Raw genomic sequence first — 14799 nt, 5'->3', positions numbered from 1 at the left:
AGGAAAATGTCAACCATCTTAACTTTAGGAAGACTTTGTGAAATGCCTTTTAAAAATACAGGCTCTGGGTACAAAACAATTTCCAAATTGTATTTTTATAAACATTAATTTTAGACGTTAAAACCTTCCTACTTTGAATCAGAAGAAAACAAGCTTGTTTTAATTTCTGATTTTGGTTGCTTTGCTTTAAAGAATGAGATGCTATAGTTCAAAAATTGAATAAGTATTTATTGTTCCAGAAGGTACATTGCTTTTTATACATATTTCATAAATGATACAGGATTTTACACATGTTCAATATTTTGCTATTTGTTTAAAGGACTTTTCTTCACGTTCTCCCCTCCCTAGCCTCCCACACAACCTGAAAGGATTTGCTCATTGCACTGTGCTGTTTCTTCTTAAAAACCCTGCAGTACAAACAGGATAAATGGTTTAAAAATAATTCACAGAGCTTAACAGAAATAAATGAGGGAAGGGGGCTGAACAACTTGGGGGCGGATGAGGAAGGAAGTGGGAGGAGGGATGGGAAGTGGAGGCATGCATCCTTTCATTCCGTCATGCCAGTGGAAGGGAGGGGTGGTGGCAGGAGCAGCAGCAGCAGCAATCCTGGCTGGCCTTCAGCCTCTGCAAGGCACCTGGAGTCTGGGTTTGTCACTTAGTGTTTCTCTTCATACACAATGATCCCAAAGAAGGAAGAAAAAGAGAAAGAAAACCCTTGCCACGGGAGGAGGGACGGATCATGTGAAAGAACAAAGTGAATCAACTAGCTGTGTGGCAAGCCCCATCATCCTTTCATCCTGCCCCCACAAGTCGTTATTAGTAAAAACAGGATATTAGACACAGATTCCTTTGACTCTCCAAGTGCAGATGTCATCTGGAAATACGATAGAAAATATTTTGATAGAGTATAAGATTATTTCCTCTGTCTCTCAATTTAAGATAAGAAAAAATAGGGTGAAGAGGGTAGGCTGAAAGAAACCATAGAAATGTATTACTATATAAAGATAAATTGCACCCTTTGAGATCCACTCACTTGATTTACAACTACTTAAGTGGTGGAGGTGGGAGGGTTCACAAACAGCATGGAAGTGTGTATCCTTCAAGACTAACAAAGCCTCCAGACAAGGCAAGGCCATCTGTGTGGCCTGGAATGCTGTCATACAAGCAGATTAACAGCAATGAAACTATTCGGGTTCTGAAATGGCTACAGAGCCATGATTTTTAGCCAATTTGTAAACCTTACATCTTCCTGATTCAGTAATATAGCTAAACATTCCCCCTCTGGCTTGAGCTGTGGAGGGAGAGAGGAATATCAATGGGATAGTTAAATAAAGGAGGGAAATTTGTCTTCCTCTTAAAGATTAATTAGTAAAAAACAAAACAAAACAAAAGAAACCTCATGCAGTGTTGCCAATGATTTCTAGATAGTGATTCAGAGCACTGAAATATATAGACATTTAAGAAGGTATGAAGGGATAATCCAAAGTGTCAATTATCAAACAGTCATAAATTGGTTCCAATTATCATATGGATAAAATTAGCATATCAACAGGTGTGGGTGGTCAGAAATGTGCACAAATGGGAGAGCTTCCTGGTAACTTTGCAGAGACTGGGTCCAGTCTAAAATAAAAGCTAATGACATGGGCTCAGACTCTGTTTGTCACCCACATATCTTGAGGTTTTGCTTTTCTGGTGGATTTATTTACTCCTATGTCAAAATTAAGAAAAGTTAAATTAAAAAAAGAAAATTAGAGTTGAGTGGGGTGCTGGTGTGTTACTGTTTTGCTGACCCTGCAAAGAAGATGCAAGAGACAAACACCCCCAGCATCAATTTTTCTTTGTGAATCTAATCTCCCAACTATATAGTGCATCGTTTTCATCCAGAAACTGAGATGCTTGATTAAGACAGTATTTCACTAAGCCCTTTGAGCTTATATTCCAAAAAGCGTGATCCTCAGATTTTAACACTCCTTTTTTTCCCTAAGATCTTTTTGTTTTTGTTTTTTAATTAAAGGTAAAAACCCTCTACCCCAACATGGCTCCCAGCTTCCACCTGCAATGCTTTAATTAAAAAGGCCATAGTTTTAAACAGGTGTTCTTTCTGCCAGGACTCAGAGGCTCTTTGCAGATCAATCTTTTTCACCAATTTGTCGGAGGGGCAGATGTACTTGTAATGGGTCTCTCAGTCTCTTAAGGTCCATTTCTGCCTAAAATAGAAACAAAAGGTGAGAAAAACTGGCTAGGCAAGCTTTCAATGATATTACTGCCTCCTGAGAAAAGGAAATTGTCTTTCCTCCATCATTATGAGTCAGAGAAATCATCTGAATCACTCTGAAAGTACGAGTGCCTCAGTGGCCAAGGGTGTTAAAGGCGCAGGACAGTAAAGGGGTATGGAAACAGAAGCTGATCCTGGTAGTTTCAGCTGTCAACAGAGCCTCCAGCAAAGGCTGTGCAATCAACGGGGCAGGACTCAGGGCTCAAGAATGCGAGAGCATTGGATGTACCTTGATGGCATTTCTTCAGAGAAGCCCTTGCACAAACTTTTGTATGGAGCCAGAATTTATGTATTTTTGGAGCCAGAATTTAAATTATGCTGCTCAAGACTTTAGTTATTTGTCTAGTTGCTGTTTAAGGTTTTCATTTATCAGTAATTTTAAAAATAGGGATGTGAAGTCAACTGCAGCACTTTCAAAACTCACACATGCTTGGGCCTCACCCTCAGTGTGGGGACGGGGCTGAAGCACCTATTTTTGTCATAGCTCTAGAGACCACTCTGCTACATTCCCTCCAGTTGACAACTACCACACACAGCAACAGAAGGTAAGAATTCACTTAGGCCGAGGCAGGAAGACAAATTAAACCTATTCAGAGCACAACCCCATCACCACAAAGAGAGAGAGAAGGTGGAGAAGGTCCAGAGAAGATAATTAAACTTTGAAGAGAAGGGAATGGTTTCCTGAGGTTTTAAAAAACCTCTAAAGTAATGAAAGACTGCAAAGAAAAGGAATGAGTATTTCTTAACCAAAATCAAAGATATCAGAGTGAGGGGGAGGCATAATCAGAAATGTGTAAGAGGTAACTGTTATAAGAAATAAAATACCAATCTTTTAAAAAACCATCTAGTAGCTCAATAAGCTCTGACTTGCACCTGGCAAAGATTCCTAGTAGGCTCTCTTTTACCTGGATTTTATTTTTGCCCCATTGCTACCACACATTTTAGGTGAGAGATCTTGGGGGTCAATTGTAGAAAGATTAAAAAAAGAGAGAAAGATAAAAGCAGACAGAAAGGTAAAGATAAACAAACTAAAAAATTAAAATAGGTCTAAAAATTTCAATATGCTAGTGTTAACAGGATAGATCGGACACATTATTTTTTCTTGTGTTATATAATACCTGCTTGTGTTATATAGAAGTTCCTGGAGAGGTGTATGTGTTAAAACAGTCATTTCTACTGGTTGAGGAATAATTTGCACAGGAAGAGGATTGGATCATTCTTTCAGAGTTTACCCATTTAAGTAGTGTGATTATAGACGATGATGCCGCCACTGTACATGATGGGGCTGGGGTTTACTTTCATTTTTGGAAAACTTACCTGAGCAATTGCATCCTTGAGTTCATTGTATTTCTCTAGGTCAAAACGTGACTTTTTGGCTCCTTTATGGAAGAATAATAAGTATTGTCTGTCTCTGGCTTCTGGATAAACATATTCCTACAAAAATAAAAGAAAACTTAAATTATTAGTCCTTAACACACTATCGTCACAAAATAAGCCCTTACTATTGATTAGATTCAGTACACATGATTGCATATAAAGATATACTACTGACATGTGCTATGTTAAATATTTATTTCTTAAAACTTTTTTGTGTGAAAACACTCACAGAAGAGTACACAAAACAAAAATGTACTTCCTAAAGAATCATCTTCACATAGTAAATGTTAATCATCACCTGGTAAAGAAAATAGAATATTGCCAATAACTCAGAAGCCTCCTTCCTGCCCCTGCCCAATCACTCACCCTTTCTTCCCCTGCAAAATAATCACCATCGTGACCTTTATAGTGTCTGTTTTCTTGCTCTCTTTATAGCTTTCTCACTTACAATGCATCTTCCTGAGCCCTACAGATCAGTTTCACCTGGTTTTTAAAATTCTCTATTAATAAAAATGAAGTCAGAGAGTATGCAATGTGCGTGACTACCTTCACTCAGTATCATGTTTGCGATATTCACCTTCTGCGTGTACCAGTTTCAGGTGTATTGCACGGTGATTCAGATACAGGTTATAACAAAACACTGAGTATCATCCCATGTGCTACACAGTAGGTCCCTGTTGCTTATCTGTTTTATATATAGTAGTGTGTATGTGTTAATCCCAAACTCCTAAATTATATTATTTACATGACTACCTCATATTTCACTTTATAAAATTTTATCTATTCATCTTTGGCTGTGCTGGGTCTTGGTTGCTGCATAGGATTTTTCCAATTGCAGAGAGCAGGGGCTGCTCTCCAGCTGCGGTGTGCAGACTTCTCACTGCGGAGGCTTCTCCTGCTGTGAATCACGGACTCTAGGCACCTGGGGGCTCGCAGTTGTGGCTCCGGGGTGGCTTACTTGCTTCACAGCATGTGGGATCTTTCTGAACCAGGGACTGAACTTGTGTCTCCTGTACCAGCAGGCAGATTCATAAGTCACCAGGGGAGCCCTACCTTACATTTTAAAAACAACTTTACTTGAGATACCATACGATTTACCTATTTAAGGTATAATAGTGCTTTTTAGCAGTCACAGAACTGTACAATCATTACTACAGTAAATTTTAGAATATTTTCATCATCCCCCAAAGAAACCCCATACCCTTTAATATCACTTCTGATCTCCCTCCATACTTTCAGTTCTAGGTTAATTACCTGTTTACTTTCTGTCTCCATAGATTTGCCTATTCTGGATATTTCATAAGTGGAATCTTACAACATATAGCCTTTTGTGTCTGGCTTCTTTCAAGGCTCATCTATTTTTTCATGTATCAGTACATTATTTCTTTTTTTTTTTTTAATTTTTTTTTTATTGCCAAATAAGATTCCATTGAATGGATATGCTACATTTTATTTACTTACTTGTCAACTGATAGATACTCAGGTTTTCCCACTTTTTGGCTATTATGAATAATCTTGCTATGAACATTTATGTACAAATTTTTATGTAGACACACGTTTTTACTTCTCTTGATGATATACAGCATTTTCATGATGACTCGTGAGGCTGAGGCTTTTTCATATCCTCTTTTATATTACTGGCCGTTTGCATACCCTCTTTTAGAAGTGCCTGTGCATATCTGGATTGTCTGTCTTTTTCTTATTGGCTTGTAGGATTTGTTAATATATATGGATCCTTTGTTGGATATACATACTGCAAACATCTCTTCCCAGCTCATTCTCCATCCTAATGGTGCTCTTCAGTAAACAGATGTTCTTAATTGTTAATACAGCCTAATTTATTATTCCTATTTTTTATGGCTAGCACTTTTTATTGTGTAAAAAGTTATTTCCTATTCCACAGTAATGAAGATATTCTTCTACATTATTATTTTCCAGGAGCTTCATTGTGTCACCTTTCACATTTGGATCAACAATCCATCTGGAATTAATTTTTGTTTAGAGTATAAGGATGAGGCCATTTCTTTTTTTTATACGGACAGTCAATTGTCCTGGCACCATTTACCAAAAGCCCTTTTCTCTGCAGGGCCATTTTTTACCATCAAGTGTTCACTTACACTAGGACTGTTCCTACTTTCCTCTTCTATTCCACTGGACCATTCGTCCACCCCTGTGTCACTGTCTCAATCACTGTAGTACCGTAGTGTCCTCGGTACTGTAGACTACTAAAGGTGTAGTCTTCATATCTGATACAGTAAACCCTTTTATGTAGTTTTTCTTCAAGAGTTTATTGACTTTTCTTAGTCTTTTTATTTCCATATAAATTTTAGAAGTAGCTTAATCAAATCTCTTCCCCCAATCCCAAACTTATTGGGATTCTAACTGGGGTTTCAATGAATCTAACAGATCAATGTGGATAGAACCAACATTTTTACAGTATTTACTTTTCTGGTCCATGAACATGTGGTATCATTACATTTATTAAATCTCCTTTTATTTTATGCTTTTCTACATAGATATCTTGTATATCTTTTGCATGATTTATTTTTAAAAGTCATTTTAAGTTGCATCTTTTAAAAAGTTTCATTTTCTAACCATTTGTGGTTGGCATATAGATATGTAACTCATTTATGTGCATTGACCTTGTATCCAGTAACCTTAATGGAACTCACTTATGACTTCTAACCAATTATCTATATATGTTTTAAAATTTTTTCTATGTGCAAAATCTATGAATCATGTCAGTTGTTTTTCTTTGCAATATTTTCATCCACTGTATCTTTTTCTTGCCTTCTGCACTGGTTAGGACCAAAAATAAAAGTGGAATGGAAGTGGTACTTTTACCCTTTTTCTAGGCAACAAAGGGACATTAGAATCCTTCCAGTTCACTGACGCCTCCAGATACAGATGCTGTTCTTGTATGTTTTAGTTTTTTCTGTATTTTAAATTCCATAAGAGTTTATTAGGTTGTTTTACACATTCACTATTCATTTAGCATTATTTTCTGGCTGTGCCGTGTCTTTGCTGCAGCACGCGGGCTTTCTCTAGTTGCGGTGCATGGGCTTCTCATGTGCTGGCTTCCCTTGCTGCACAGGCTCTGGGGGGTGCGGGCTTCACTAGTTGTGCTGCACGGGCTTGGTTGCCTTGCGGCACGTGGAATCTTCCTGGACCAGAGATCAAACCTGTGTTCTCTGCATTGGCCGGTGGATTCTCAACCACTGGACCACCAGGGAAGTCCATTTAATAGTCATTTAGATTCACTCACAGATTTACCATTTTCAAGGCTTTTCATTCCTTCCTGCTCTTTTTGACTTTCCATCTGTGATAACCTTCCTCTGCCCAAAGAACAACCTCCTCTAGTATTTCCTTTGTACAGATCTACAGGTGACAAGTTCTCTATTCCTTTGTTTGGAAACATCCTTATTTAACCTTTATTTTGGAAGGATATTTTTGCTGAGTATAGAATCCTAAGTTGACAGTTATTTTCTTTTAACACATTGTAGGCACCATTCTATTATCTTCTGGTGGTTGAGATTACCTTCATTTCTGTGGTTGACACACTACCTAACAGTGACTCCTTTGAAGGCAATGCTTTCTTTTTCTCGTTTTGCTTCTCTTAAGATTTCTTCTTTGTCTTTTGCAATTTTCCTTCTGATGTGTCTAGATGTGGGCTTCTCTTCCCTTGTATTGGTTGGTATTTGACAGAATTTTTAAATCTATAAATTAATGTCTTTCATTATTTTGGCAAACTCTCAGTCATCAGCTCTTTAAATATTGTTTGTTCCCATTCTTTTTCTCCTCTCCTTCTGAGACACTAAGAAAATTAAAAATGTATTAGGCCTTTTCACTTTATCCTCTATACTTCTTACCTTCTCCTGTATTTTACTTCTTTATGTCTTTCCTTATTTATTTCTTCTGATTTATTTCCAGGTCACTATATCCCACTTATGTCTACTCTGCAGTTAAATCAATCCATTAAATTTGTTCTCTAGAATTTTCATTGTTTTTTTTTTTTTTTGAATCAAGTTATCTGTTAATATTCTCAACCTTACCTTTTATCTCCCCTAATATAGTAAGTATAATCATTTTAAAGGCTTTGACTGATAAATCCAGTTACTAGATCTCCTATCTGTGTTTCAAACGTCTGGTGGTTTTATAGGTATTTTCTTGTGTATCTGTTTATTTTTTATTGTATGTTAAACTCTGTATTTAGGCTTAGGATAATGTTATCTCCTCCTAGGGAGAGTAATATTTTCTTCTGCCTGGAACCTGTGAGATTAGCACTATGGGATTTCCAGTATTCCAGGACTACTTCAATAAATTTACCACACTGGGATGATTCAAAGAACAGGTTCTTCTATTCTACAACAGCGGCCTTTAAAATTCCAAACCAAAGCAAACGTGTTTCAACCTATTTTAGCAATCCCTGGACATGAATGTCTATGGCTTTGGTCCTTCTAGGTTATCAAGTATGGCTCAGCTTCTTGGCCTCTCAGCCTTTAATCAGTATAAATCCCCAGGGGAAAAAGGACACCTAAACACCAGACTCACCTTACTCAGACTTCTCTTCTTTTGGTCCTTGCCTGGTAATTTTTGTTATCCTGTGTGTTCTCTAGAAACTACAGGCAGATGTGTTTTATGTTTTGTTTAACTATTTTAACATTTCCTAATGAGAGCATTGTTCTGATTACCTAGTATGCCACAACTGGAAAAAGAAGTAAATATTTAAATACTGAGGATGACAGATAATGACTGAACAGTAGTTGAGGGGTTTGTGGAAGCTTTATAAAAAGACAGAATCATGATCTGGATCAAATAATATTGACCTAAGGGAGTTGGTGATGGACAGGGAGGCATGCTGCGATTCATGGGGTTGGGAAGAGTCAGACATGACTGAGCGACTGAACTGAACTGAACTGAAGGGACAAATGCTGGATTAAAACCTTGAGAGAAAGCCCTCTACTTTCATCTAAGTTGCTGTGACGCTACTTACTTATCTTTGGTAAGAATATAAATGTATACACTAATACAATTTATTCAGATCTAGTCTATGTATCCTCTCTTGGGCAACAAGCATTTACTAAGCAACTGCATGCTAGACTCTATTCTAGAAACTTGGTGATTTGATAATAACTGAGAGGAAAGACATGGAGAGCTTTATTATAAAGGAAAGAGAGTCAGAGAGGGAGAGTTTGGTAACATAGAGAACACACAAAAAATATATACTGGGGTAAGATTCCGGAAGGAGGTAATAAGATTAAGAGAAAGTAGAAGAGCTAGCCCTGATTAGGAAAATGCTACCTCTTATTTGGATTTAAGGAAATAGTATGAAAGTCAGTAAGGATACTATTAAATTCACAGCGTTTAGGAATTAGAAAGCTTCTATCTGTTAAGGTCAATTTTCTAGGAGAAGTAGAAGGCAAAGTTAAAGGTGGGATGAGGAGCTTGATGTGAAGTCTTGAAGTAACTAATAATTTTTTATGGGGGAAGAAAATCTAATTAGAAACACAAGAAGTTGCCCATCCCATACTATTACATGATTTTTCTCTAGCAATGTTCAGTAGCCTGGATATATGGTAAATGGCTAGAATTATCCAAGATTAGGAGTTTACAAAGTACATATAATGGAAAGACAATGGAGCAGTGATTGAACAGAATGACAATATGGTCTAACTGGGACAGAAAAGGAAGCAACACATGAGGAAGGTTACAGAAACAAGTTAAGAGAAACGTCAGGAGCCTAACTAGTTTTCATTATAAGTAGGTCCTGAATGGTCACTGAAGCAGTTTGCTGGAGTATAACAGAACATAAAGCATGAATGTTGGAACTGAGATGACAAAGGGTATTAAAGGCTAGGCCAGTGTTTCTTAATCTTTTTTCATCATTACCTTAAGTTGCCTTTTTAGATATTTTCCCCTTAGCTGCCTCTTCTCCCCAAAGAGGTTTTAATACCACAGATAGACTGTATATCCATTTATCTGTTGTAATTTCCAAGATGTTTTACTCCTCAAGAACCAATTTTTGCCTCCTTGAAGGTGACATCCCCTTTGTTGAAAATACTTGGGCTAGGGTATTGAACAGTGGTTCACATGCCTGCTGAAGTAACTTTTTCAAATGGCATTTTCTTATCATCAGGCTCCTTTTTCATATGATAGAAAGTGGTTCTCAGGACTCACTGAAATATTAGTAAAATTCAATATTCTACTTGATTTTATGATCTCAAGGAACTTGTCATCTTATAAAAATTCTTTGGAACTTAATACACTTTGGAATCTATTTAGGTTGCTGCTGCTGCTGCTAAGTTGCTTCAGTCGTGTCTGACTCTGTGCAACCCCATAGACGGCAGCCCACCAGGCTTCCCCACCCTGGGATTCTCCAGGCAAGAACACTGGAGTGGGTTGCCATTTCCTTCTCCAGTGCATGAAAGTGAAAAGTGAAAGTGAAGTCGCTCAGTCATGTCTGACTCTTAGCAACTCCATGGACTGCAGCCTACCAGGCTCCTCCGTCCATGGGATTTTCCAGGCAAGAGTACTGGAGTAGCCTTCTCCGATTTAGGCTGCTAATAAATGCTTATTCAACAGTTTAAATGCTACTGAATAGGCTTTTGCTTCATGGGTGTTAATTATGGATATTGATATGAGGAAGAATATTTTATATTCAATTTGGTCAATGTTTTCCTATTCACAAGACTAAATTGTTTACTACTGCTATTTTGCAACCAGTCACTTGGGGGCAGCAAAAATGTTGAGGAATCACAGCAGTTCAGCATTTAAACAGTAGGACAGATAGGCACTGTATTAGGCATGGTATGGAAATAAAAATTGAACACCCTGCTTCAAAAACTATCACAGTCTAGTAGAAGGGACAAGACACTGAACAGGAATAATTATAATACAAGATGGCATAAGATGAATGAAATGAGAGGCACAATATGCCAAAGGAATTCAGAACAGGAAGAGATCAAAATGGGCTGCAGGGAAGTAGTCAAAGGTTAATGAAAGAGAAGCATTAAGTAAATCTCAGATGGTAAAAGAAATCTGCCTGCAATGCGTGAGACCCAGGTTTGATCCCTGGATCAGGAAAATCCCTTGGAGAAGGGCATGGCAATGTACTTCAGTGTTCTTGCCTGGAGAATCCCCTGGACAGAGAGAAACCTGAAGGACTACAGTCCACAGGGTAATAAACAGACAGACTCGACTGAGCGACTAACACGTTCACACTTTCATAATTAAATCTTGACGTATCAGGTAGAGATCAACAAGGAAAACCTTTCCAGTTAATAGAATGATATGAAGGAAGGAAGTGGTGGAAAACTCAGGGCGTTGGGGGGAAATAAAGACCATACAGTAGGACTGTCTCAGTTCAGTTCAGTTGCTCAGTCATGTCCAATTCTTTGTGACCCCATGGACCGCAGGATGCCAGGCCTCCCTGTCCATCACCAACGCCCGGAGTTTACCCAAACTCATGTCCATCGAGTCGGTGATGCCATCCAACCATCTCATCCTCTGTCGTCCCCTTCTCCTGCCTTCAATCTTTCCTAGCATCAGGGTCTTTTCCAATGAGTCAGCTCTTTGCATCAGGTGGCCAAAGTATTGGAGTTTCAGCTTCAACATCAGTCCCTCCAATGAACACTCAGGACTGATCTCCTTTAGGATAGACTGGTTGGATCTCCTTGCAGTCCAAGGGACTCTCAAGAATCTTCTCCAACACCACACTTCAAAAGCATCAATTCTTTGGCGCTCAGCTTTCTTTATAGTCCAGGTCTCACATTCATACATGACCACTGGAAAAACCATAGCCTTAACGAGATGAACCTTTGTTGGCAAAGTAATGTCTCTGGTTTTTACTATGTTGTCTAGGTTGGTCATAACTTTTCCTTCGAAGAAGTAAGTATCTTTTAATTTCATGGCTGCAGTCACCATCTACAGTGATTTTGGAGCCCCCCAAAATAAAGTCAGCCACTGTTTCCACTATTTCCCCATCTATTTGCCATGAAGTGATGGGACCAGATGCCATGATCTTCGTTTTCTGAATGTTGAGCTTTAAGCCAACTTTTTCACTCTCGTCTTTCACTTTCATCAAGAGGCTCTTCAGTTCTTTGCTTTCTGCCATAAGGGTGGTGTCATCTGCACATCTGAGGTTATTGATATTTCTCCTGGCAATCTTGATAGTCTAGACAGGATAGTCTAGAGGGCCACAGTCCTTGGAGTGTCACAAAGAGTCCAACATGACTGAGTGACTAACACATTCAAAGACTATACAGTTGACCCTTGAACAACATGGGTTTGAACCAAACAGGTCCACTTATATGTGGATTTTTTTTCAGTGGTAAATACCATAGCACTACATGATCCACACTCAGGTGGATCCCAGATGGGGAACCATGGATACGGAGAAACTATGGATACAGAGGAACCATGGATTCGGAGGGACAACTGTAAGTTATATGTGGATTTTTTTTTTTTTACTTCACAGAGGGTTGATGCCCCTAAACCCTGATGTTCAAGGGACAACTGTAATTAAATGTGTTTAAAATACCTAGTACATACACAGATGAGTTGAGAGACATTTGGAAAGGACAGCAACCAGTTATGAACATTGGCTAAAGAGTCTAGATTTCAACTGATAAAAAGAACCCATTAAAGAGGTGTCTTAGTGGTAAAAAATCCACCTGCCAATGCAGGAGACGTGGGTTCAATCCCCGGGTTGGGAAGATCCTCTGGAGAAGGAAATGGCAACCCACTCCAGTTTTCTTGCCTGGGAAATCCCATGGACAGAGGAGCCTGGTGGGCTACGGTTCAGGGGATCACAGTAAGACACAACTTGGAAACTAAACAACAACAACGAGATATATGAGGGAGAGGGACAGGGCAGACAAAGAGGGAAAGACATGGACATACAGACATATGCAAGCCATGCCCAGAGGTGTGATTAGATAAGACTGATCTGGTTGCCAGCTCTGTTCATGTAGAGTGAACAGGACTCATATTCGAGCTAGACATGGGATTGAGTGCTAGAGATGCTGAGCAAACAATAGCAGGACATGAGCAATGTACTTTCTTCTGCCCACTAGACAAATTCGGGAGGCCCAGAAAGGTTAATTAACACCCTGGAGCTTTCATTTTCCCTCACAAAGGTAGACCTATGACCACTGGTCTAATGACAACAGAAACAAAACACCTGTGTTCATTCAACAGCGGCCATGTAAAAACATAAGAAGCAACTCTCAGAATTCTTTTGATACTTAAGAAAGCAGAAAAAGTTTCTCATCTGTCTCAACTATTTCTAATGATTTTTATTCAAGGGAGCCTGGATCTGTGGTTGTATCACATAAAGCAATAATAAATCCCTCATACTTCCCATGGACTTCCAAGCTACTAAAAAAACAGCACTAACAGCAACAATTAGTTCTAGATACTGATATTTAATTCATGACCCTTGATTGTTAAAGAACAGAATGGTGATTAGATACCTTTCACTTCTCTTCCTTGACATTAAAATAACAATAACAAATACCTATACTACTGATACATTTAGAAGCAACCCAGAGTTTTATTTGATTAGTTTTCACCAATTCTCCATTCCAAATATTCAATAAAAACAAAAAACTACCCCATCTGACTGCTACATTAATTACACAGTACATAAAAAGCCAAGCCAACTGAGCTGAACAAGTTATCCTACAGCTGACCTCTCTTCTCCTTTGCCTTCTTACTGTCTCTCTTACCATAATATCATTATGAATTTAGCAGTTTACATGGTTCTCTTAATAGTCTGCTCCATGGGGGCCAAAGCCACGTGTTCTATTTCTCTATTTCTAGCGCCTGGACTAGTACCTGATACGTAATCGGCACGCATGAGCATGTGCACGTCTGTGTGTGTGTGAGTGACTGTGCGTAAAGGTAAGTGATTTACTTAAAGGGAACTGGCCTTATAAAGAATATGAGAGAAAAGAGAACTACTTTGACAACCAAAATTTCACTATGTCACGAAAAGTTACTTGAAGAGGAATTCTTACCTGGCGTGTCATTACAAAATATGCGTACATCGCCATGGCGCTTCCGTAAGTGATGAAGTAGGTGACTGGCTCCATGATGTCCCAAGAATATTCCCACCAGGTGAGCCGCGCCAAAATGCCAAACTGTGTGGCCATGTAGGCAAGTCCACCCCATAGCACCAAAGTGGTCCTCTTCTCAGCTTTTCTGCTGATTTCAATTCGTACCTATAGGTTGCACATGATCAGTCAACTCGAAAGCATTTTGACATAGAACCAGTTTTAAACTCTTATTTAAACTGTTCTATGTTCACTTAAGAACAAGGCTTGCAATCAAGATACAAGTTAGTCTGAATTCTAGGAAATATAGTTTGTCTTCTTAAATAATATCTGCAGTTTTTACTGAATAATATTTTATAGGAATAACATTTTTAGTACACTAGTGGCTGAAAATATGGTGAAATAAGTTAGTTTCAATAGGTCTTTATCCAACCACAAGATTATTTTCTTTGAAAGAGGGAAACAAAAATAGGCTAATGTTCTCTAACTGTAGCATTCAAGATTTAATCCATCATTAATTTTTTACTCAAGAGGTCTACTGGGGCAAAACAGCACAGTGAGTCAGAAAATGGACTCTGGATTCAGAACAGCTAAATTCAGACCCTGATCTGAGAATTACCATAACTTCATTAATGAGTTGTTCTGTGTAAACAATTCTCTTATTTAAATAAGAGAATACAGGTAAAATACGTAGGACAATTCCCAGCACAAACTAAATATTCAGTAAAAGGATGATAATTATTTTGTTATAGCTAATACATTAAAAAATGCTTTACATTTTGAAAATACAAAGTTTAAATTTCATCTCCCTTTACAATAGTTCCTCAAACATTTCTAAAGGTCTTAAATTTAATGAGAACAACCTTGAGATATATGTTCATTACTTTTAAGGAAATAAGAAAAAAGCACAATATTAAGAGTATTTATTCTCCTCCTTAATCTCTAATATAGTCTAGTTTCTTAAAGTGGAAATACTTGTATTATTATTAAAAAATAAGGATGACATATCTTCAGTGTAAAACATTCAGCAAAGTATAAAGAAGAAAAGTTATTCATAATCCTATTATTCTATTAGCATTTGGGAATACGTCC

At 38.1% G+C, this 14799-nt stretch overlaps 1 protein-coding gene across 2 annotated transcripts in view; it reads right to left on the bottom strand.

Moving 5' to 3' along the window:
* Positions 1-207: 207 nt before the first annotated feature.
* Positions 208-14799, bottom strand: part of MCU (mitochondrial calcium uniporter) — a 185904-nt gene continuing 171312 nt past the window's right edge. The window contains exons 6-8 of one of the 2 annotated variants that reach the window (XM_004021456.5): positions 13672-13875; positions 3593-3709; positions 208-2207 (exon numbers count right to left, since the gene is read on the bottom strand). In XM_004021456.5, coding sequence (XP_004021505.1) covers positions 2130-2207; positions 3593-3709; positions 13672-13875 — 399 coding nt within the window. In that variant the 3' untranslated portion in view covers positions 208-2129. Of the gene's footprint in view, positions 3710-13671; positions 13876-14799 lie in introns of both variants that reach the window. The other variant, XM_060406663.1, reaches the window with a different exon arrangement.

The sequence above is a fragment of the Ovis aries genome, chromosome 25 (genome assembly GCF_016772045.2).
Source record: "Ovis aries strain OAR_USU_Benz2616 breed Rambouillet chromosome 25, ARS-UI_Ramb_v3.0, whole genome shotgun sequence".
In the NCBI taxonomy this organism is placed as follows: Eukaryota; Metazoa; Chordata; class Mammalia; order Artiodactyla; family Bovidae; genus Ovis; species Ovis aries.
The sequence above is the reverse complement of the archived record's forward strand: the minus strand, read 5'-3'. Positions and strand labels throughout refer to the sequence as shown.